This window comes from Drosophila yakuba, chromosome 2L (assembly GCF_016746365.2).
Source record: "Drosophila yakuba strain Tai18E2 chromosome 2L, Prin_Dyak_Tai18E2_2.1, whole genome shotgun sequence".
Classification (NCBI taxonomy): Eukaryota; Metazoa; Arthropoda; class Insecta; order Diptera; family Drosophilidae; genus Drosophila; species Drosophila yakuba.
The window spans coordinates 3,771,953-3,795,348 of NC_052527.2; the positions used below are offsets into that span (position 1 = coordinate 3,771,953).

Below are 23,396 nucleotides of genomic sequence, written 5' to 3' on the forward strand. Positions count from 1 at the left end.
GATCGAGGATGATCGTTATGAGCTCTACTCTCCTCCAATTCCAGCTAAATCCGGCCAGTGCCTGTTGCAGAAGGCTAAGATGAACGCAGAGAGGTGCACGGCTGATAAGGCCAACGTGACGTATACGCAACGAACTACTTATGCCCTAAGTAAATAGATGCATCAGTCATATTTGCTTACTATTATCAGGTGCATCATCTATATCAATAGCAAAAAAGATTGCAGTGTTGTAATGGAGTGAAACCAAAAAACAACATTGTTTGCTTTGGCTTGTAGATTTTGCACTGTATTTAGGTTTGCATTAACCCATGTTCGTGTTATTTACAATCTTTTATGAATTTTTCTAAAGTAATTTAAATATGTAAGCCAAGATAATGTAGCTGGAAATATATAACATCACCTACATAAAGTACAATCACATGAATTAAGAGAGCTATTCGACTTTTTTTGTATTCCAGGGTAACATAGGAATATGCTGACATAAGCCGCGTTTCAATGTTCAACTAAGTAACTTTGAGTGCCAAACGGGCCACAATCACAGATTTCCGCACGTTTTGATAGTGCGACCAATGAAAAAAAATAAACACAATTACGTCACGGGTCAACGGGGCGGATGATTGACAACCAGATGAGACTAAACATTTCGACGCAATTTGTTTGCCGCTCTCGAAGATTTCATCAACTCTCAGCGAATCAAACTCATTCATTACTGGTACATTTGTTTACGTATTTATTTATATTACTCGTTCACATAAAAGTCATGATTCCGGCGTATCCCATGGATACAGGTGGAAACGCAATCCTGCTGACTTCCAAAACTCTGGCCACGAATCAAGTGGCATGCACCGATCTTGTACATCTTACAGTCGAATGTAATCGGATCGTAATAGAAACCCTCGATATCAATGGCACAAACGCCTTCCGAACGTGGCGGTGGTTTTTTGCAAATACCTAGCGATTAAATCATTAGTGATGTTCAACGAACTTTAGCTTGGGGGTCGCAGAAAGAAGGTACTAATCATTTTGGCATGGTAACAACGTTTACTTCTGTGACACCCCCGTCGTCGTCGTCGTCGATCAGGCTACTCACTGGGTATCGCTGGCGGACTGGGCACGAATCTAGCATCTGTGCGGCAGTGGTGGTGGATGAGCGTCAAGAGCACCACCAACAGCAGCGTTAGCACCACCGACGCGGGCTTGTGTCGAGGCATCTGGACTGGCGGCGGACAACTGAGTAACCGAGGCATTCGGGAACACTACCGAGCTCAACCCACTGAGACCCGCGATAAGGAACGCACAGCCAACTACAATCACTTGTAATACATATCAAAGCCCAGCACGAGCGGAGTTATAGTTGTCTTTGTGAATTTCCCACAAAAATTCAATGATAAAAGAACGATGCCCCTTTTGGGTTCCATACATAAGTGTTGCCATACAGCTTCCGGCTTGTAAAAAACATTGTTTTTTGTGTATTATCTTTTATAATAAATAAGGTAAAAGAGTTGTGCGGGAAATCATTGGAAGTTGGTTAAAGCAGTTCGTGAATGTGAACATCCTTGCGGACGGCGTTGTTGAAACCCTCCTTGTAGCGATACCAAATAGGACTTTTCACAATAGCATCGGTCTTGGCTGGGAAAAAATTAGAGTGTTAAACGATTATGGAAAACTTTAGAAATTTGAGTAGCTTACATTCCTCAGCTGAGTTTGTCGAGGTCGATTTGTGAGTAATGCGGCCAAAAAAGTCCTTTGTGAGCTGAAAAGAAATTGCATAGAAATTAGTAAAGCGTACAAAATAATCCAACATTCAAAAGCAAGTATATAATTTGAAATAACTTCAGGTTATTGTACGCGTTTTTTCGGGAATAAAAAGAGCGTACAAAAGTGAGTGCCCTCGTGAAGTAAACAATAACGTAGCTTTTCCAGTCGCCTTCGCTTAAGACGAGCAATAAATGTTCGTTTGCGCTGATCCCACATTACGACTCCAATGACAATACCGCTGGAATCCCCTTATGGGTTATTAGCTTTGCAAGGATTTGCCACAAGGAAAAAGCTGCGGCTTAAACAGCAAAAGGAAAAGCATTTGGTGGTGGAAAGGAGGTGAACTCAGGTTCGACCGAAGCATATGCGCACTTCTCTTGGAAGAGTGGCGGGAATTTGCAAGTAAATTGCTGCTAAGTAAATGCAAGGCATGCAAATGCTCATAGATTCACCTGCTGCTTGGGTGCACTGTGCATATTAGAGGCCGAAATTGGTTTCGGCTTCAATGTTTGCAAATGATTGGGCAGCTGCGCTGCAGCTCCTGTTGGCTTCTTTTTTGCGGCCGGAGCTGAGGGTGCTCCGCCCTTGGGGGCAGCTCGTCGGATGCGTTCCAAGTCCACCTCGCGGGCTATCAACTGGCGACTAAAGTAGGGAAGCGAGAGCCCTGTGTAGCCTGCGGATAAATGGAAACGAATTTAGTTTTAAATAGGCTTTGCATTCGTGTCTTGGGACCCACCTGGAAAAGCACTGAGTGCATCGAGATCTGGTTCGGTTTGAAAGACATAATGTCCTTCCTGGGACTTGACCTGCACGAACGTTAGGCCGAGATCAACCATCACCTCGATGGTGTGACGCAAGTCCTGCTGCTCCCTGTGGTTAATGAAATATGCATTCATAGGAATGTCCTGAGGTAATCCAGGAGTACTCACTTTGGAGACAGCAACTGCACAGCGACGGAGCGTAGTTGCGGCGATAGAATCCTCTTCAGCAGCGGCACCGTATCGAGGAGCAGAGTTCCGCCCTGACCCACACCCAGTGCAGAGGTGGTGACACCTTTGCAGATGGCCTGAAAGATGTTTCTCTGGTTGGTGCTCTTCTGCTGGAACTGCAAGGATACGAGTATAGAGAAAAAGTAGGGTTGGTCCTTGGGCAAACAGTGCGAAATCTATGCAGGAGTCTCATTAATCTTGTGATTGCATTTGAGGCACATAATGGACAAGAAATTACATGGCTTGATTGTGTTGATTATGCACTTTCCACAGGGCTTGGCCGGGGATGTTTGCCCCGGCTAATGACGCCTGCATAAATCATGAGCCTGCCTCAAAGAAGCAGCCTCTCTGCGTTCAAAAGAAATAATGTGGCTCGGGGCCATCATCTCGTCATCGTTTCGTTTCGTTTCGTTTTCTTTTTCTTTCTGTAGCTCACCTCAAAGCCACGCGTGGGAAATGCGATTTTCGGCCAGGCCAGTGTGGCAAACAGCAAATGCCAAACGACAAAACCGTACTGCATGTACGGGTACACACTGTAGTTCTGCTGTCTGCTGATCTGATGCTGCACCGTATCCGTGAAGCAAAACCATTTGAGCGCTTCGCACACGCCCGTAAAGTTCGGATCGGGCATCTTCTGTTGCAGGTAATTCTCATACACGCCTTGCATTAGTCTAGCAAATCAAAGAAAATGTAAATACCTTTTGTTATAATTTAAAGTGCGATGATTACCTTTCGTAATCCCCACTGGAGTGGACAACCTCCAGAACATTGCGAACTCGCGTTGTCACAGACGTGTTTGTCATTGTGACCTGGGCGGGCTCATCGACCTTATTGACGTCTGTCTGCAGGGTTTTCCGCGGACGTTGTATCTAAACAAGAGATTACATTAAATTGTCCCACAAATAGATAAACTACAGAGGCTCACCCGGAATATGGCATCCCACACGGCGAAAAGTCCTTGATGCCTGTCCTTTTGACCCAGATTATTGTTGAGCACATCTTGCAGAGTTAGACTGTGCTTTTGGGCACTGCAAATTGAATTATCGTTAGAATAGAAATGAATAAATATGAAGTAGTTGCTCACTTAAAAAACTGCATGGATGATATACAGCTCCTCACATCGTTTCCGGATTTCTCCGCTAGAGCGATAAGAGAACCAAAGTCCGTTTTCAGCTGCTCTCTGTGAGCAATTTTAACTAATCTGAAAGTAAGATATTATTGCCTACAGAATGTATACTATTTTAATATATATAAATGAGTGTACCTTTCCGCCAGACGCGCTGCATCGATGGGCGGGAAACTGACCACGAAGGCCACCTGTCTTAAAGGACGCAGGGCGGGATCGTAGACATCGTTGCAAATGCAGATAATGGGTCGCTTTAGGACGTTGTGCTCTGCCTTGGCTCCTTTGACTTTGACTTTGCTGTAGACAGCATCGCTGATGAACTTGACCAGATACTCAATAGATTGACGAGGGGCGCCATCGATTTCATCTAGAGGAAAGTTTTAGTATATATATTAAAAGTTTAAAAGATATTTGCGCACCTAAAACAATGCAATTGGGTCGTTTGTCTTCATTCAGAACCGAAGACATTTGTGTGCCATTCTCCAAAGCCAGTTTGAAGGCCTCTGGACTGCGATCATCGGATGCGTTAATCTCCCGGACATTGTAACCAGCATGCCGGGCGATCGTGTGCGCCAGTGTAGTTTTACCCAGACCTGGAGGACCACATAGTAGTGCCACCTTCTGCATGGGCCTACCCAAGGCATCCACATTTGTGTTGAGAGCTTGTCGAGACTTGCGCTGCCGCCAGCCGCCATTGGATTCGAATTTGCCCGTGCGCTTATTAAAGCTATTCAGCTGGTTGCCAGCTCCTCCAGCAGTGCCGCCCTCTGCGGTCACCGCCTCCTGTTCCCGTTTGCTGTGGAAGGCTTTGCCAAAGACCACTTTGTCCCACATTTTCAGCCAGTAGAGCAGGCTCCTGTTGGTCATTTCATCGGAGAGCAGGTCGATGTATTTCCTTGGCTTGTACTTGTCCACCCAAAGGCGTCCGGGTTCTGTATTGGAGTTGCTATCCACGAGTGTTACATCTGCCTCTTCTGCGGCTGTTGCGCGACTTAAGACCTGCAGATGACTATATTAGTTGGCTGTGGTGACATTTCCGGATACTCACTATTTCCCCGGCTTCCTGCCAGACCTTCTCCTTGGCCTCGCCCAAAAGACTGCCCACCACCTCGCCTCTGGCACTGATCAGATCCAATTGCCTTTGCTCATAGTCCTCGGAGTGGAATCTCACGTAGATCCGCTCGAGATCACTGCGCTGAATGGCCAGGAAGGGCCAGTTTGGGATCTCGTACGATAGGTTTCTCATCTTGAAGTCGTGCAGCGCCTTCAGGCGACTTACGTCATCCTTTCGCAGAGTTTTGCTGGACTCTCGCAGCTTTCGCCGCAGCTCGAGAATCCTGTCGATGGCCTCGTGATCTCGCTGCTCCTCGGTTCGTGCTTTCTTCACCATGGGGTCCTCGTAGGACTCGTGGAACAGGTCATCAATGTCCCCGAAGAGATCACGTTCCAGGCGCCGCTTATTGACATTCTTAAGACCCACTTCCTGGAGCTGATTTGCTGCTGGATTTTCCTTTTCCAGGCCAAAGCCCCGGCTGGTTAGTTGTGTGTTTTCCAGCTCCTGGATGGCGGACATTCGCTGGAAGGGCGTGGAGCAGCCCCTGCCCACCGATGGACCTTTGGGCGTTCCAAAAAGCCGCCGATTGACATGGCCTCCAGTTGCAGTGCCCTCTCCCTCATCTTCGCCACCCAGCTGGCTGCTTCCAAAGGTAATCTGCGACAGTTGTGGCGATCCCAGAGTGGAGTTTCCAACCCGGGTGACATCCTTCAATGCCGGGGCAGGAGCTCTGTTTTCCTTTTGCTTCGCAGCCGCCTGTTTTGATGTGCTGGGTCCATCGTATGCGGTGAACTCGTCCGGCAAATCCTCCAGCAGCTCTAGTTCGTCTTGGTATTGCAGCTCGAACTCCTCGTTCTCATCCGGATACTGGTCCATTCTGGTTTCCCACGAAAGTATATATATTGTATTTATTTATTTATATATAAACAAATTGTTGCACTGGTATTTCGCGCCAAAATGAACAGCTGTTGTGTGGCAGAGTTGCCATCTCATGAAACTATCTAAGTGCTGGCTGCTACAAGCTGAATGATTTACTGAGCTCCAATCATTTCATTGCATTTCTTACATTTATAAGTGTATTAAGAAAAGGTGTATATATTTATAAGTATATTGAATGTAAATGAAAAACCTTATATGACTAGTTTTAATAATGGCTATTGCTATTGGATTCGGCGCGGTCATATTTTTTGGTAACTATCGGTCTTGCTCGCACTCCAAAGCTATTTGCTACGACACGCACATTTTTCTATCTCTTTTTCCCTTTTTTCTATCTCTATTTCACAAAGTGCTTTCCCGCCAAAATGGAAAATCCAGCCGGAAATGATGATTCAGCTGATTGCAGTTGCATATCTTTCTTCAAAAACGTTTATTTGAGTATATAAGTATAGAGATCTATGTAAATGTTTGCTTGCATTCGTCACTATGCTAATCTCCAAACTTTGGTGGACGAAATGGGCTTTTGACACCGCGGACAATTGGGGCAGGTGTCCGGATCCAAAAGTCCTTTAATCCTGTGCAAACACGGATGTATCTGCGTTCTCAGTTTTTCCTTTCCTGCGATTGTCTCTTCAATGTCCAATCGCGGGTGGAGTATCTGAAATAGTTGTTTTATTTAGGGCTCATGCTCATGCCATTCGATTCCTACTCACACTGTAGGCCTCCTTCCATAAATTCGATCTGTAGCTTTGTTTCCTGGGCTCACCATATTCATAAACACGAACACCATATTTCAGCCGAGCCGCATGCGGATACGGCGGAATGGAGCGCGAAATTTTTTTTGTTTTCGGTTTGGCTTCAGCAGCAACAGCAGCCGAATGCAAAATATCTCGTTTATTTAATTCGGACTCCAGCGTGTTCGAAACTAGTTTGTCATCGTCATAAATATATTCGTGAGGTAGATCAGAAGTTTTTATAATTGTTTTGTATTCCTCCATAATATGTTGCACAGAAAGTTTTTTGTTCGGCACCTCTTATCTCCTCCACGTTTAAAAAGCAAGTGCACTGCGGCACAAGCCACGATCCACTGCAGAAAATTCTGGAAAACACCCACACAGGTCGCTGGCAGAAAGCCCTAAATCTTGCCAAACTGCAATCGCTTTGGCGGGCTTAATTTTCTCTTTTTTTATTTATTTTGCAATCTGGAGCTTGTACACACACATATACATTTATATATATACACATTTATGCTCCCTTTTATTAAAAAATACTTGAAAGAATCGCATGCACTAAAAGAAGCCAACATTTCTAAGCTTAATATTTCCTCCTTTGCAGATACATAGCTACAATTTCTCAGATACTTTTCTAAAAATTCTGAGATACACTGATTTCACGAAAAATGGTCACCCTGAAAAAACAGCTGTTCGCACTGCCACCACTGTAAGAATGAACTCAAATCTCAATTTAAAAATTTATAAATTTGTTATATTGGTTGCCGTATATACCGAATGTATAATTTTCAAGTGTCTTAAGTACTTACCAATAATAATAATAATAATTATAATTTTCCCGAAAACCTATCGATATATTGACATTCAAATACTTTTCTCATCACTCGCTAAAATCGCTCAGTGAACTTATAGATAACAAAATAATGCAACTCACAGTTTTAGGCGGATCGGAAGCCCCTGCGGCGCTGAAATCGTTCAGATAATATATAGTTATATCCACTAGAGTCTGCAACATTGTACAGTTTACTCCCCGCCCCTAAAAGCGAAAAACATGATGTATTGTTAACCGAAATCCGCGAACAAAAACAGCTGCTATGAGCAAAAAATCGGCCGACTCCTCAGTTTGCGTACTTTTGTTATAGTTCCGTGTATTCGTAGAAAAATCCAAGAAAATCTAGGAAAATTAACAAGAGAGAGAGAGAGAGGGCGAGGAGTACGGGAAACCAAATCAAAACAAAGCGATTTGGGTTTATTATTCGATTTCAGCACACACCCACGCAAAGTAAGTGATAAAAGTTATTTATTTACGTCATCCACTGATAAGAAAATACAAACAATCGGACTGCAAGTGAAATTAATGGTGTGTTAATGTCTTCGAATTACTTGCGCTCGATAAAATCAAACATCAACTTGTGACCGCCGATGAAAATGATTAAAGTACAGTGCGTATAGGCTAACGAGCACAGTACACGATAAAAGGGAGAGTTGCTGATTCGCTATCTTCCAAACATGTAAATTTGAATAGTTTATTATAATACTAATTATATACAACCCCACAGAATGCACAACTGGCTGGCCTCACACGATGGCGACGAGGATGCTATGGCGGCGCCATCATCCTGTCCCGCGTCCTCGGAGAACGGCAACCGACTGGAATCGCGCCGAATCTTCGGCGACATAACCACCAACAGACTGTGGACCTTCCGGGTGCTGATGAACCAGGAACTGGCGTCCAACGAGCAGCTGGCCATTGTGGGTAACTGCGAGTCCCTGGGCAACTGGCAGCACTCGGGAGCGGCGCTTTTGGCCAAGAATGAGGAGGACCAGGATGAGTATGGCAATCTGTGGACAGGAGAGATCTATATTCCGCGTCACTGTGACACGGAGTATCGCTATATGGTCTGTGCCGTCGATCCCGGCACGGAGCAGCTGGTGGTCCGTCGTTGGGAAACGCATTTACAGGTTTACAAATACATTACGTACTGACCTCATACGAGTAGAGTCCAAAAATCCAGCTGGACCTGGGAACGGATTTGATTTGTATGCACTCGTATGGGAATCATGATTTGCTACCTGCCCAATAACAATGCTAAGAGATTCCGTTTTCTTACAGCCCAGAAGAATCAAGGAGCTGGATGAGCAGCCTGCCAAGAATCAGAGTGACATATTTGGCTCGATTAATGGCCAGGAGAAGGTGGACCGCGGCTGGCTGACCAAGGAGACCCTGGTGCAGCTGAAGTTCTTTTATGCGCCGTTCACGTTTAAGCAGCGCATGAAACGAAGGCACATCCAGGTCAAAGTGACGCCCATGAACCTGAGTATTCCGAGTGCCAGCTGTGATGCCACGCTGCCCTCTTCCCCCATGGAGGATTCCTTGTCGAACGACACCCATGATACCAAGGAGAACGGCGGTGAATCCTCCACAGCGTTTGCCTTTAGCGAGGTTGTCACCTTGAGTGCCGACGAGTGCGAAATCAGAAGTCAGGAGCAGTTCGGCACCGGCTGTGGACCCACCGATTTGGTTATATTCCACCTGACCGTCGGAGACTTCGAGAACACGGCCTATCTGATTGATTTGTACAGCTACAGCTCCCGGGTGGCCAGGGAAGATGGTCCACCGAATCACTTGGGCTATCATTATGTGCTGCCCAATCTTTTTAAGCGATCTGAAGGCAACTTGGAGCTACCGATAACCTGTGCCAAGGGCCATCGACCTCTGGGAATGATGCGCCTTGGTTATCTTATCGTGAAGCCCTCATCGCTGTGCGCGCTCATGGACATGAGTGTCAGCTATGCCCGATACTGGAACAACAAGTGGACGGGACTGGATGTGGGCCACCGTGGTTCCGGAACCAGTTTCAAGGCCAAGGACGCTGTGATTCGGGAGAACACCATTACTTCATTGAAGAATGCCGCTGAGCATGGTGCCGATATGGTGGAGTTCGATGTTCAACTCAGCAAGGATCTGGTGCCGGTGGTGTATCACGACTTCATGATCTATGTTTCCCTGAAGTCCAAGTGCAGTATGCAGGAGCACGATTTCCTGGCCCTACCGATGCGAGAGCTGTCCCTGGAGCAGTTGAAGAAACTGAAGGTGTACCATATTGCTGAGGGTCTGTCCAGGGAGACGCGCTCGTTTCACAATGATGATTGTTTGGAGCACCAGCCGTTTCCCCAGCTATGCGATGTCCTGGATGCCCTTGATGTCCATGTGGGCTTCAACATTGAAATCAAGTGGTCTCAGCGGCTGGAGGATGGCAAAATGGAGGAAGAATTCGAGCATGTGGTGGACAGAAATCTCTATATCGATTGCATATTGGATGTCATCCTACGAAAGGCAGGGAATCGCAGGATAGTACTGAGTTGTTTCGATCCAGATATCTGCACCATTCTGAGATTCAAGCAAAATCGATACCCAGTCATGTTTCTAACCCTCGGGAGGACTACGAAATACCAGAAGTATATGGACCCTAGGGGCAACTCCATGGAGCTGGCCGTGTGGCACGCGGTGGCCATGGAGTTCCTGGGTGTTGTGGCACACACGGAGGACCTGCTGCGAGATCCCAGTCAGGTAACATGATCCACTCTCGAATCGTGAACCATTCAGCTACGGACGCTTTTAGGTGAATCTGGCCAAGGAGCGTGGGTTGGTGCTGTTTTGCTGGGGCGACGACAACAACTCCAAGGATACCATTAAGCTGTTGAAGGAACTCGGGCTACATGCCATTATCTACGACAAAATGGATGTCCTGACCACCAAGGAGGTCAAGGTGAGTCCTTGAACTTATTGTGCAACAAAGAAGTAATATATACCATTAATCATTTTATAATCTCCCTCCAGCAAAGTGTGTTCCACCTTCAGGCCAAGGACAGCCAAAAGGAACTGCTCAAGTTGCAGGCCCTGGAAATGGGGCATGTGTGGCACACCTCTGCCGACGGCAACGAGGAGCAGCAGGCATAGAATCTGAATATCGAAACCGATCGACTATTTTATACTCATCTTTATGTACGAAAATACCGCTCTGCTAGGACCAAAACTTATCAGATTATCACATTTGCCATTACATCTGCTCCATTTCGTCACTTAGCAAATTGCATTTGATTTTTATGAATAGGTTCATTACAAGTTACTTAATCTCTGTTCGACCAAATTAGGAACTTTTACGTGTAACTTTTTCGTTTTTTTTTTAAACAAAGCTGCTCTGTACTTCAGAACTTACGTTCCCAAAAATCTTATAAATACAAATCTTACATAAACTGAATTGTTTTTGTTTTATTTCAAAGTAGTCACAAGTGTACGATGAATTTTAATTTGTTTATTTAAATGTCATCGTCTGATTGGATCTGATTGAATCTTTTTCTATCAAAACAATTGAATATCTTAGAATATCACCATATAAGTGGTACATAAATGGACTGCGTTTCCTGATTTTTGCTGTTTTGATTTTTTTTCTGCTCGGAATTATATATTAATTATATTATAAGCAGTTGTGTAAAGCTAAATAATAATGTGAAATTATTAAATATTTTTGAACAAAATAGTAGAAGAAATTCGAGTTCTCTTTTTATGGTTGTCCTACAGTGAATTTTAAATTTGAAAATGTTTTCTACATCACTCATACGCAGTGTTGCATATTGGCGGCACCCTCAAGTGAATGTCAGAGCAAAAGAAAATGGAATGAAAATGGAAAATGCAGAGTGGCAGTGCGCATGCACTCGATGCGGAGATGAAAAACAAATTCACATCCCTCCAGAGAGAACGGAGCACGAAACTGCCATCGGTGTTGGTGCGGTTTGTTCGGATTCCTTTTCAGTTTGTAAAATCGCCTCGAACGGTTCGGAACGCGCGCGCGAAGAGATCGGACGGCCAACTCCCCGGAAAGAAAGAAAGATTAAGTGGAAGGAGGCGCCCCCACAAGGAAAACGAGTGTAGTGTTGTAGTGAAATAGTCCTCGGCTTAGTTAACCCCTTTTTGTTTTTTCGCAATTTTTACCAAGCCCCAAAACATTGGCTTTCCCGTGTTTCTCCGACTTTTCCTGCGACCAGACTCCCCAAAAATTCCCAGTATCGGAACTATGTTTATGGGCAGAGCGCAACGAGGCCGCAGGATGAGAGAATAGGTGAGAAATCGGAGAAGGCGGGACAGGAATATGGATATGGATATTGATATGAATGTGGATATGGTTTTCTTCGACGGCGAATGGTGGCTATGGGGTATACGAGTATATTGCTGGGCAGGTTGGAGGAGTACTACTTAACATAGCCTTTAAAGTCGATCCTGCGGTGGCGGACAATAAGGAAGTTTGTGATACACCAAAAACGGAAAAATCGATGCGTGCGCGACGACAACACACACGTGTATGTACTGCTGTGTGTATGTGTGTGTGTATATCAAGTATACGCCAAGTTAACCGAGGAAGGCAACTTCATACCACAACAAAAACACGCTACTTACAAAACACTCCTGACCTACTGTGTGTGCACCACCCCTTCCCTGTCCTTCCCTTTCCTTTCCTTCTCATTTCCCTTTCCCTCAGCCATTTCCCAGTTTTTCCCCCCAGGAGGCAGTTAAGCCACCTTCTAACTACTTTACTTGCGTGTAATGTTCTTTCTGGGGGAAGGAAAGTCGGTTAAAAAAAAAATGGTTGGTGGTAAGAAAAAAGCCGAAACCCATTTTAAATACTTCTGGTTGTGGCCAAAAATTGTGTGTTTTCTAGGGGAGCTTACAAGTTTGCCCCCGCTCATTAGAAGTGAATAAATAATGCGGCTAAATATACACGTATATGTGCACCATATATACACTATATACGTACTATATACACACACTTTAAACCCATGAATATTAAGCTAGAGTTTGGCAATCCCGAAACGGCAGCAGTGTGTGTATAACATAATCATTAGCATTAATTGCAACTGAATTCCACCACTTTCCCGGACAGGAAAACTGCCCTCAGCGTGTGTTTGGCTTGTTTGTTTTGTTTATAAAGCCTCATGAAAATTGTGTGTGAGTTGTTTTGTATTTTTATGGCGCTGATTCGAAAATCGAGAATCCAAATCGAGGGGCAGCCAGCCGGCTGCGAGTAAACACCAAATGGACAATGATGGGAATCGACAACAGAAAAAGAACAGCCGGACAGACAGGGACGGGCGGACAGTTGGACCACAGAAGTAAGACGGACATGAGGCTGTTGCTCACTCTGTGTACATGATGTGCACACAGTCTCGGCCCACATAATAGTCACCTTTCCAACAGCAAGAGCAATCACTATACAGATAGGGGTAGACATATCCACAAAGGCGAGGAACAAACTTGGAGTTTTTAAGTAACCTATGTCAAATATTGCGCAAGACGAAATCTATCTGCATATTTCTCTTTGAGAAACCGTAAAGAAAAGTACCTTATTTATTATTATTTCCTTCTGAATTTTTGGGTGGTAATGCCGTTTCCGGAATTATGCTTTTGACCGCTGCTGTAGCGGCGAGTACCCAGCACCCAGATTCATTTGTATCGGTGCGTGCGAGAGTGTAAACAATGCAGCGCCAAAACTAAATATTGTTTAAGAACAAATATTTGCCTTTTGTGCAAATCACGAAAGGCAATTTCATTATTCCGTTACGTTCAGCTCCTTTTATTTTTCGTTTTTATTTTATTTTATTATATACCAAAATATAGACTCCTTCGTGCCACTCTCCTGAATTGATGACGCTATCGATGATACGGTTCAACTATATTTAGTCAGATCTTGGAAAAAGGGAAAATAATCATCAGTGGGATGCGCTTCACGAGCTGCTAATGGGTCAATTCAATCGAATCGAATATTATTGCCTATTTTCCAAATAAATGGCCTTAGTTTGAGCGTCGGGTTTGTTGATTCTAAAAATTTATGCGGCGTAGAAGTACTCGCTAAATAAAGTGAATCCAGGCATTGAATCATCGGATGCATACATCAATTTATAGAACGAGTTACTTTTACCTATTCCATCCGGCACACTTTACTATAATACATAACTGAATCTTTTTGATTTGGCTTTGGCATAACTGATCCATGTTCTTTATCTTATGGGTAAACAAATTGTATAAACCGAAGATGTGCGAAAGTTGGCCCCGCATCTGAAATGATATGAAATATTTGAATTTCGCAATGATTTGTATATCCCAAATATTGATTTAGAATCAATAATTTGTTTGCCTTACTTTTGAAGGCGAGGTCAAGTGATTTGATTGGGAATATCTTTAATGATTAATTATACGTTATTATAACACATTTTTAAAGTAGTAAGTGATGAAATGTTCCCCAAAATATATTACATTTTCCATGGACACCCACTACATTAGTTGTTCCTAAAAATAGGTGTGCGTGCGTATATAAAAGCCGTTGTGGATATGCAGCACATGTGTCTAGGTCATAAACTCATAATTACGAACCATTAAAATAAAGGGATCCATACGTCTTCTTAATATGAATGTGTAATTACTTCACGAATACCTCGAAAACTTTCCATACCAAATATTGCTCTAAAACTATAACAAAGAATTTAAAGTCGAGTTATAATAATTTTCGTCCTTTTTATTACAGCGGCATGTTGTCCAACTCAGCCCCAACATAGTGAGTAGCTCGATTGCAAAGATCAATGGATCAATGTTCCTAACATCTGGCCAAATATTTTGCAGTGGTGGTCCGAGGTCCTGAGACCTGAGACCTGATCCCCATTGGGTGCCGAAGAGTGGATCGAAGTGGTGCCTTGAAGGAGTGGTACGCACAACTGCATAAATCGTGGGCAAGGACAACGAAAAGCATTCAGGTTGGATAGCAAAAAAAAAGCAGAACAATAAAGTCTCAATAAACAATAGAAAACATAAGCCCACACAAAACACACTCACCCACGAAGTATTAAGGTTTTCAAAGCACCTCACATAAAAAAAAACACAAGAAACTGAAACGCAAACCCACAACTCAGTTACACTGAAAGTTTACCTTATTTTTTAAATCCTAATTTAATTAAACAATATATCTAAAAAGAAAGCCTCATTTTGATTGGTTGGCTTTAGAGCCTTTGATCCAGACAATGACTTATATACCTAAAAAAATGCAACACTATGCGCATGCAGCCATGAATCTGATCAACATGGACTCGGAGAACCGGGTGGTGCTCAATGTGGGTGGCATTCGGCATGAAACCTACAAGGCCACACTGAAAAAGATTCCGGCTACGCGATTATCGCGACTGACAGAGGCCCTGGCCAACTATGATCCGATACTGAATGAGTACTTCTTTGATCGGCATCCGGGCGTCTTCGCACAAGTGCTCAACTATTACAGGTACATATATATCAATCACATTCCTATATATAGTAATAACATTGCAAAATTGCACAGAACTGGAAAGCTGCATTATCCCACGGATGTGTGCGGACCGCTGTTTGAGGAGGAATTGGAGTTCTGGGGCCTAGACTCGAACCAAGTGGAGCCCTGCTGTTGGATGACCTACACACAGGTAAGACCCACATTTTATCCGAATAATAGTGAAATTTTAAGGTCACATTTTATTACTTGCAGCATCGCGACACCCAGGAAACCCTAGCCGTACTCGATCGTCTCGATCTGGATACGGAAAAACCGTCCGAGGAGGAACTGGCACGCAAATTTGGCTTCGAGGAGGACTACTACAAAGGCACCATATCCTGGTGGCAGGAAATGAAGCCGCGCATTTGGTCCTTGTTCGATGAGCCCTACAGTTCCAATGCAGCCAAGGTAAGTGATCTCTATTTGGATATTGTAATGCATTCTATATTTATCAAAATCTTTCATCATTTTCATTTAAAATTGCACTTGTCAGAAGAAACACTTTAATTCACATTTCAATTAAGTTATATGCATGCTGAGCAATTTTCCGAATGAGTGAAGAGAACACCCACATAAAATTGCACTTTAAAAGCATTCTAATAAGTAATTATATTATAGTTGAGAATACACAGACGACAAGACATCTATTTTTAATTCAAGTGAATGAACCAAAACATGTACCGAAATTAATCATGCGAATAAATTGTTATAGATACAAGATTTATTAAATTATAATATTGTCGCTTAACTTCTAGACTATTGGCGTGGTTTCGGTGTTCTTCATCTGCATTTCGATCCTGTCGTTCTGCCTGAAGACCCATCCCGACATGCGGGTGCCCATCGTCCGGAATATTACAGTGAAAACTGCGAATGGAAGTAATGGCTGGTTTCTGGACAAAACGCAGACCAATGCGCACATAGCCTTCTTCTATATCGAATGCGTGTGCAATGCCTGGTTTACCTTTGAAATATTGGTAACTATTTACAAATCTTACAAACTGCCAGTTAAAAACCTGCAATTAATCTCATAACCCTTTCAGGTGCGCTTTATCTCATCGCCGAACAAGTGGGAATTCATCAAGTCATCTGTTAACATCATAGACTACATAGCGACGCTTAGTTTTTATATCGATCTAGTGCTTCAGCGGTTCGCATCGCACCTGGAGAACGCTGACATCCTCGAGTTCTTCTCGATCATCCGCATCATGCGTCTGTTCAAGCTGACGCGTCACTCGTCCGGACTGAAGATCCTAATCCAGACGTTCCGTGCCTCGGCCAAGGAGCTAACCCTGCTGGTGTTCTTCCTTGTCCTGGGCATCGTGATCTTTGCCAGCCTCGTCTACTATGCGGAACGCATCCAGCCGAATCCCCACAACGATTTCAACAGCATACCGCTGGGCCTGTGGTGGGCCCTGGTCACCATGACCACCGTCGGCTACGGTGACATGGCCCCCAAAACCTACATCGGCATGTTCGTGGGCGCCCTCTGCGCCCTAGCCGGCGTACTAACCATCGCACTGCCAGTGCCCGTCATCGTCAGCAACTTCGCCATGTACTACTCGCACACGCAGGCCAGGGCCAAACTGCCAAAGAAGCGGAGACGAGTGCTTCCCGTCGAGCAACCGCGGCAGCCCAGACTGCCAGGTGAGTGGCAGTCATTTAGAATACCTTCAGTCATATACAATATACACAAGCTATGTTTGTCCTCTGAGTATATCACATCTTTTCAATAGCTTAAAGTCACCTCAAATGCCTACGTATATATTCAAGAAGCTAATCCAACTTTTAGTTGATTTACTGTAATTACCTCAATATATCGTAAATTACGATTAATGCGAATATAATGAAAATAGAATCGTTTATAGTAAATTCAGCAATGAGGCGTGTTTACAATATTGTGTAAATTAGTGAGAGAAATGCGGGAATAAACAAGTTGCGCAAACATTTTATACAAATATCTAGGGCTATTGCAATACTTCAATAACTACTACGTAGTTTTTTCTGTATCTTTATGCCAATAACCATGATTGTATCTTCCAGGTGCACCTGGTGGTGTCAGTGGCTGTGGCACCCCGGGCTCGGGTCCCCACTCCGGTCCCATGGGATCCGGCGGTACTGGACCACGTCGCATGAACAATAAAACCAAGGACCTGGTCAGTCCCAAGTCAGGTGAGTCTTTGAGTGTCCTTAAAGGAGTTACAACACACTGATTCCCGCAATCCAAGCAAAATGCAAGCCAAAGCTAAAGCCACCAACAAAGTATAATACAAAGTCCAAAAAAAAAAAACCAATTGAAACAAACTGAGCTTCAAAAAGGCACCGCCAAAAACAAATGAATTCCACTAAAAGTACAAAGGACGAGCAAGCCAGCTAATACAAAGCAAACAAGTTCTTAACCTGTCTTTAAAAGCTCGCACAGCTGCACCCTCAGTTGAAAAGTAATCGAAGTTCAATGGATTAACATTGCAATACACAACCCAGTAATAAATACTCGTTATCCTTTGTGCCGTCTCGCAGTTTCTCCTGGCAAATGAATATTAATAGTGAAAGATAGTAATGTAAGAGCCCAGTAAATGCAAATCTTTGACCCATTACGACTCCTGATTTTGGGTGCGCTTCTCCTTTTGGCTATACTATATCCATTAATTAACATATCATTCGTCGTGTACGTGTATATATGTACTCTATGTAATTTACCATGCATTTAAGGCTTCTTTATTCATACTCCAGTTTTCTCAATTTCAAGCTTAGCTTTAATTTCACGCAAATCATTCAAAGGGACTTTAATGGTGTATCATGGAGTTCGAGTGCAAACTTGATGGGAATGTAAACAAGGAATTTTGTTAGTAAAAAATATATTCTATAAAGTAACGAATATATGCTAGAGAAAGATATAAAGCTTTTAGTTACCTTTTCTTAATTCTTTTTACATACCTATCGATCTACAATTAACCTGAACTCCAAGCGTAAAGCCAAATATTCAAGTCATTTCCATAACATAATGTAATAAGCAGACCTTTACTTTTTCTTCATACATCGAAGGCATACTTGTATATTCAAAGTCATCGCCCTCAAATCAGTTTGGGATGTACTTTATTCCATTGAGTCAGCAAAATACAAGAATATGTATCGCAATATATATATATATATATTTTTTCCCTTTCTTCAATGATTTTTATACCCAGATACGAGACTCTATTTTATATATGTACCTATTTCAACCATTGATTTTTGATATCTATGCTCCAAATACTTTCGTTTACTTTAATATAATTTCATTTTATTGATAAACGATCCAATCCAAACCCCAAAAATCTTGTGTAAATAGATGAATATACAACAATGATTGGCAAACCGCGCGATGGCAAAAAGAGCAGGCTGCTCTAAGCCAACAAACACAACAGCAACAACATGAACCACGATACGACAACAACCACAACCACAACAAAACCAGCTGAAGAACCAATATTCCCCCAAATACCATTACTTCCAAACTAGAACTTGCAATGAGAGATGATGATGATATTTTCCCATATAAGAATTTGGCAAACTGATCTATCAGAGTAAACGAAGGAAAAGTTGAGAGAAACCGAAAACGCAACCCAAGGACTGGATAAAGATCATATAGCGGATATAGACCATATTGGATCGTGGTACGTGGATCGAAGGCACACTTTCTGGATGCCAAATAGCCATAGATACATACATATATGAATACTCGTATGGTTACTTTGAATATGGACGACGTCTGCTACTGATATCTACTGTCACTACTACCACTCCAACCTGCTATATAATCGTATATATAACTACAATATGTAATTTTCTACGTGTTTTCCTCTCTCTCTCTCTATATTTCTCCACCTATCTTTATATAAATTATATTATATTACATATATATCGTGTACGTGTTGTTCTTCAGTTCTGGCTCGTTCGTTTCTTCGTTAGAAGTGTATAAGATACTTTATACTATATACTATATTCAGATCTGTAAACGTATCCTCTCTCATTCTCTGTGTGTGCGTGTGTAACTTTGTGACCTTTTGTTCTAGTCTAATTGCCCCGAATCAGAGATCCCTTAGCTATGTAATTGATCGAAAAACTTGGAATCTACTTTGTATTATCTCGAACTCTTGTATTTCAGATATGGCCTTCAGTTTCGACTAAAACAGAATACAGAACAGAACCAGAAAGATATTTTGTAATTTGATAAGCCAGCTCAAGACACAGTATAAAAAAAAAAACTAAAAAAACAAGAAAAACTCGGCAACAAAATCGAAAAAAAATCGAAACAAAATCAAAACGAAACCTCAGTTATATACGAAATGTAAAGAAATAAGAAATCCCCGGTTCGCTCATCTATCATCTAACTATCAGCTAACCAAAACTCGGACTCTGCTGGGCGGGTGTGTGTTGGTTAAGAAACCTTTATTATCTACCCCTAATAACCTCCAACTTTCTTGCTCTCTTCCAACCCAAAAAAAATCCCCAACTAAAAGTGTCAAATAGTTGAAAAACTTGGAAACTAGTTCGTAGCAAGCAGAAACTCTAGAGTTTAGAGCCACCTTCACAAATCCGATTTCCCAGCATTTCCAGCATTTGATTCTACAAAGTTTTACCCCTCCACTCTGCCTGAGTCCAACTTATCCAACCGAGCGGAAATCTTTGCTAAACGTAGTTTGCAGATATTGTATCTAGCCTTATGTGTGTGTTTATTTGCCGAGCATGCTGCATGTGACCCGATTTTGACCCGAGTCTTGGAGTGTGATTAGTGTTTCCATAGTTGTGTGTGATGTTTGTAATCATGTTCGTGTTACACTTACCCCGTCCCAAGAAAACCACCACCACCCCTCGTATATCGTAGTAACCAAGTGCACCCAGTAATATACCATCAGCAATTTTGAAAAAAAAAAAATAAGCGAGCAAAGTTGCATCCCACCTTGCCATATAAAAAAAAAAATCAAAGTTGACCAAATTTGGAAACTCCAGCTTGACTAACCAACTTAATGAAAATAATACTTATTTCTCTCTCTCTTTTTCTTTCTCTGTTTTCTCTCTTACTCATCCTGGACTTCCCACTGCTATCTCTATCTATTGTTTCCGGCTATATAAATCCACCTACTCCACCTTCTTCCTATCCACCCGAAACCGAAACCGAAACTGATAATCCTTTCTGTGGCGGGGTTAAAACAAAAAGTTGCTCAACTTTTCGCAGGTCCGCTGGGCGCAAGCATTGTGGCCATGAGTCCCAGGACAATGTTGGATCTCAATCCTGCCCTGGCGATGGGCAAGCCTACGTTTCAGCCCCGTATACCCACCCCCCTGGCAGCCACACCCCCTCCCCCGGCCAGTTCGGCTGGGGGGCTGACGGCATCCGGAATTGGAGCTAGTGGAACCACTGGAGCCACTAGTGCACCACAAGCAGCAGCACCACCACCCAGCATTGCGGTGTCCACCACAGCGAGCGTGGGCAAGGATCTGGGCATCTCGACCACCACCACCACGGCCCAGGAGACCAGCAAGAAGGCGTTCCTCTAAAGGAGCAGCCTAGCCAAGGACTCAGCCACCTGCTATGTATCCACGATCCCCATATCCCCCAATAAGCAATATCTATTCGATGTCATACTGAGCCTTCGCATACGTATTCACTAAGAACAAAGATGGTGTGTTTCAAAAGGATCCTAACCTATTACTGATTATCACCGATTATAGATCGTCTTTGTTTCCCCCATATCACTCACTGTGTTTCGCAGAACCTCTTAAAAAATCAACTCGAAAAATATCGAAATGAATATCATATATTCACCAACGAGTCTACAATGGATCAGAATCAGTTGGAGATCAACCTTAAATCAAATATCAATTGTGATGCTATATTATGAAGAGTATTCTTTGATTTCAGAAGAGGTTTAGGATATTACTCTATATAAGCATTTTGACTGTTATTATATATTAGTTGCTTACGTTTATATATCGAATGCTATATATTCTATAAATTATGTCTCAAAGAAACGAAATGGCCAATATTAAAGCAATACTTTGGTTCAAGACCAGTTACAAAACCATTCTAAAGATGATATTTTTGTTTAACCCGGCAATAAAATATGTTTTTAACCTAATGTAATTGTATTCTAATAATGATCTATCCATCTCTGATACCTAGACTCGAAATTTGTGTTTACCATATCACGACATACCTATCAATATCGAATCTAAGCATAACATTAGCTAAATATAGATAATCCAATTGCTTGAAGCCAACATTTTACCATCGAGAGTTAACCAAGACAGAGCCGAAACCATGTTTTTAACCATACAAAGTGTTTTTACCGATTGCAAGCTTGCTAACGATCCATTTTCTATATAAGCCATAGATATATTAAATCGACAAGCAGTGTATATAATCCTAAATGCTTTACAACTCGGTTTGCCAGTTCCTTATGCGTTGTGTAAAGACTCGACTGCCCATCAGTTCTCGTGGGGCAGTTCGGTTGAAAGCTTTAATTTGATATATTTATAGAGGGGGACTCCAACTCAAACGCGGTTTGAGAAGCTTAATTAAACAGAAACCAATCAAAGAGTACATATACATTTTTAAAATTCGTTCGGGCCCAGCGCACGTGTTGACTTCAACTTTTTCCCGAATTAAAAATAGGAAAGGTGCTGCTGGTTTCTTCAACAAAAGACGCCAAAGTTTTCCGGGGAAAAGTTGAAGCCGAAGAAAAACAAACGAAATTTTCCAACTGTTGGCACTTTTCGCTCATCACTCACTTACAAGCTGGGATTACTCGGTAAGTTGGCAGTTAAAACGCTTCTTATATTTTTCCAACCCAAAAAGTTGGCTCACATATCAACAAGCTAGGGAAACGAACCTTAAAGAAAATTTCGAAATTTCTGCCAGTTAAAATGCAAATTATTTCTATAAAAATTTGTTTGGTTCTCCGCAAGCAACGAGTATCCTGAGTAAATGCAAAACAAACAAAGAATCCAGAAGCGGCAGGGAATTTCTTACAGTTCCTTTCAGTTAACTTGAATTTGTTGAAAAAGTTTACAAATTGCTGTGGGGTTAAGTGGGTGGACTTAGCCCAAAAACTCACTGGGTTGGTTAAAAGAAGCAAACAGGTTAGCAAAATTGTTTTTCCCCAATTTTCCTTTGATTTCACTTGCGCAAGTCATTAGCTAATTCTCTTGTACATTTTGAATATATACGAGTATATATATAAATATATCACTCTCAGCAGTCATTTTGCCCACATACTTGTAAGAATAAACATGATAATTACTGAAAACAAACAATGGAACAAAAACAAGCGGAATAATAAGATGCAAAACTTAAGCAACATTAAGATCGAAGATGGGCAACAAATAAACGAAGTTTGGGTAACATTTGTTAAGTTTTTATAATGAACAAAGCATTAATAATAATTGAATTAATATTAAATATTGCAAGCTATAGGAAATGGATACAAACAATTGTTTATATCGTTTCGTTTACTCGCTATGATTTCGAAACAGTTTTTTAATTGTATAGTTAAGCAAATTGTATACTATTTGAACTAAACAAAACAAATTGTTCTCTCAATAATTCTTGAACAAAGAAAAATAAGCTAATTATATATACATTTATATATATAATTGAACAAATATATATATATGAATTTAAAAAAATAAAATGCAATAAAGAAATCTATTGAACACCAAGCACACGGATTTTATTTAGGAAAATGTGGATTTATGGAAGTAACGAAAATATTATATTATTATATTATATTATATTATTTATAGTTCGAACATTTTACCATTTTAAGTCGTCACAGTTTGGATACTTTTATTACTCCACCTTCGCTGAGTATCATCGACGTTTAAATTTGTTTCTATGCTTTTTAAAATTCCACTCTGTGTGGCGCTTTGCACACCACTTTATTGCCAATTTTGGCATTTGTTTCGATTTCATTACCAATTGCTATTGCAATAACAGCTCAGACACTCGGGCCAACAAAGGCGAAAACAAAAGCGAAGTAACGCTTTGTCGCCCTGAGGGCCTGACCTTCAACACTTGGTGCAAGATAAAAGAGCCATGTAGGCGAATGGCTCCAGCCAACCAAGTGCGAATCGGGTCTCGGTCTCCATTCACCTCTTTTTTGGCCCTTGGCGATGGTCCAATAAAGCGCTTCATTAACCAGAGACATTTCGGTTTGGGGTTGAGTTGGGGCTTTACATGGAGCACCCCAACAAAAAAAGAGCACAAATTCCAATGCCTAAACGGGGAGGGGGGAATTCCCTCATCCTAAGACCGTAGCTATTTCGGACTGGCCTCAATCAACAGTTGGTTCTAAAAGGGGGGAAATGGGGGGTGGTGCTGCCCAAGTACTCGGATGTTTAGTGGTTTTATGGCAGAAGAGCAGAGATTTGCTCTCAAACAATTTTTTACTATCCCCCCCACCACCACAAACTGCC

At 42.3% G+C, this 23,396-nt stretch overlaps 5 protein-coding genes across 17 annotated transcripts; 2 read left to right on the forward strand and 3 right to left on the reverse strand.

The window, feature by feature from the left end:
* Window positions 1–706: 706 nt before the first annotated feature.
* LOC6526763 lies at window positions 707–1,258 on the reverse strand. The gene is made up of 2 exons (XM_002087830.4): window positions 1,091–1,258; window positions 707–951 (listed from the first exon to the last, which is right to left on the reverse strand). Exons 1-2 carry the CDS (start codon window positions 1,245–1,247, stop codon window positions 740–742), a joined length of 369 nt encoding a protein of 122 aa, XP_002087866.2. The 5' UTR covers window positions 1,248–1,258; the 3' UTR covers window positions 707–739.
* A 181-nt stretch (window positions 1,259–1,439) lies between these two features.
* LOC6526764 (chromosome transmission fidelity protein 18 homolog) lies at window positions 1,440–5,884 on the reverse strand. The gene is made up of 12 exons (XM_002087831.4): window positions 4,922–5,884; window positions 4,293–4,872; window positions 4,012–4,240; window positions 3,832–3,948; window positions 3,673–3,775; window positions 3,477–3,616; window positions 3,184–3,418; window positions 2,688–2,863; window positions 2,495–2,628; window positions 2,211–2,431; window positions 1,690–1,753; window positions 1,440–1,629 (listed from the first exon to the last, which is right to left on the reverse strand). Exons 1-12 carry the CDS (start codon window positions 5,801–5,803, stop codon window positions 1,529–1,531), a joined length of 2,982 nt encoding a protein of 993 aa, XP_002087867.1. The 5' UTR covers window positions 5,804–5,884; the 3' UTR covers window positions 1,440–1,528.
* Window positions 5,885–6,276: 392 nt separating this feature from the next.
* LOC6526765 lies at window positions 6,277–7,026 on the reverse strand. The gene is made up of 2 exons (XM_002087832.4): window positions 6,577–7,026; window positions 6,277–6,521 (listed from the first exon to the last, which is right to left on the reverse strand). The coding sequence occupies exons 1-2, from the start codon at window positions 6,859–6,861 to the stop codon at window positions 6,348–6,350; spliced, it is 459 nt and encodes a 152-aa protein (XP_002087868.1). The 5' UTR covers window positions 6,862–7,026; the 3' UTR covers window positions 6,277–6,347.
* A 455-nt stretch (window positions 7,027–7,481) lies between these two features.
* On the forward strand, window positions 7,482–10,856 carry LOC6526766 (glycerophosphocholine phosphodiesterase GPCPD1). 2 transcript variants are annotated; one of them, XM_002087833.3, is made up of 5 exons: window positions 7,482–7,876; window positions 8,154–8,556; window positions 8,708–10,165; window positions 10,218–10,364; window positions 10,436–10,856. In XM_002087833.3, the coding sequence occupies exons 2-5, from the start codon at window positions 8,155–8,157 to the stop codon at window positions 10,553–10,555; spliced, it is 2,127 nt and encodes a 708-aa protein (XP_002087869.1). In that variant the 5' UTR covers window positions 7,482–7,876; window position 8,154; the 3' UTR covers window positions 10,556–10,856. The 2 variants fall into 2 exon arrangements, with proteins under 2 accessions (XP_002087869.1, XP_039226546.1); XM_039370612.1 differs by lacking the exon at window positions 7,482–7,876 and having other exon boundaries at window positions 8,433–8,644.
* Window positions 10,857–11,406: 550 nt separating this feature from the next.
* LOC6526767 (potassium voltage-gated channel protein Shaw) lies at window positions 11,407–22,232 on the forward strand. Of its 12 annotated transcripts, none has more exons than XR_001454315.2 (11): window positions 11,408–11,714; window positions 14,172–14,201; window positions 14,267–14,397; window positions 14,705–14,915; window positions 14,973–15,090; window positions 15,153–15,347; window positions 15,695–15,913; window positions 15,980–16,583; window positions 16,980–17,108; window positions 18,268–18,592; window positions 20,155–20,292. XR_001454315.2 is itself a non-coding variant. In XM_015197970.2 (10 exons), exons 4-10 carry the CDS (start codon window positions 14,707–14,709, stop codon window positions 20,475–20,477), a joined length of 1,815 nt encoding a protein of 604 aa, XP_015053456.1. In that variant the 5' UTR covers window positions 11,407–11,714; window positions 14,172–14,201; window positions 14,267–14,397; window positions 14,705–14,706; the 3' UTR covers window positions 20,478–22,232. The 12 variants fall into 12 exon arrangements, 6 of the variants coding, with proteins under 6 accessions (XP_015053456.1, XP_039226466.1, XP_039226467.1 ...); XR_006245103.1 differs by having other exon boundaries at window positions 18,268–19,345; window positions 20,155–20,288; XR_006245102.1 differs by having other exon boundaries at window positions 18,268–19,345; window positions 20,137–20,274.
* Window positions 22,233–23,396: the final 1,164 nt, after the last annotated feature.

Coding starts and splice junctions, on each gene's coding strand:
- LOC6526767 (XM_015197969.3), top strand. CDS start 14,662: ATGACTTATATACCTAAAAAAATGCAACACTATGCGCATGCAGCCATG. Junction 15,348..15,694: donor ACAGTTCCAATGCAGCCAAG/GTAAGTGATCTC, acceptor CTTAACTTCTAG/ACTATTGGCGTGGTTTCGGT. Junction 16,584..16,979: donor GCGGCAGCCCAGACTGCCAG/GTGAGTGGCAGT, acceptor TGTATCTTCCAG/GTGCACCTGGTGGTGTCAGT.
- LOC6526766 (XM_002087833.3), top strand. CDS start 8,155: ATGCACAACTGGCTGGCCTCACACGATGGCGACGAGGATGCTATGGCG. Junction 8,557..8,707: donor GTTGGGAAACGCATTTACAG/GTTTACAAATAC, acceptor GTTTTCTTACAG/CCCAGAAGAATCAAGGAGCT. Junction 10,166..10,217: donor TGCTGCGAGATCCCAGTCAG/GTAACATGATCC, acceptor GGACGCTTTTAG/GTGAATCTGGCCAAGGAGCG.
- LOC6526763 (XM_002087830.4), bottom strand. CDS start 1,247: ATGCCTCGGTTACTCAGTTGTCCGCCGCCAGTCCAGATGCCTCGACAC. Junction 952..1,090: donor CAGTCCGCCAGCGATACCCA/GTGAGTAGCCTG, acceptor TTTAATCGCTAG/GTATTTGCAAAAAACCACCG.
- LOC6526765 (XM_002087832.4), bottom strand. CDS start 6,861: ATGGAGGAATACAAAACAATTATAAAAACTTCTGATCTACCTCACGAA. Junction 6,522..6,576: donor TATGGAAGGAGGCCTACAGT/GTGAGTAGGAAT, acceptor CAACTATTTCAG/ATACTCCACCCGCGATTGGA.
- LOC6526764 (XM_002087831.4), bottom strand. CDS start 5,803: ATGGACCAGTATCCGGATGAGAACGAGGAGTTCGAGCTGCAATACCAA. Junction 3,617..3,672: donor TGTGGGATGCCATATTCCGG/GTGAGCCTCTGT, acceptor TCTCTTGTTTAG/ATACAACGTCCGCGGAAAAC. Junction 1,630..1,689: donor GACAAACTCAGCTGAGGAAT/GTAAGCTACTCA, acceptor ATTTTTTCCCAG/CCAAGACCGATGCTATTGTG.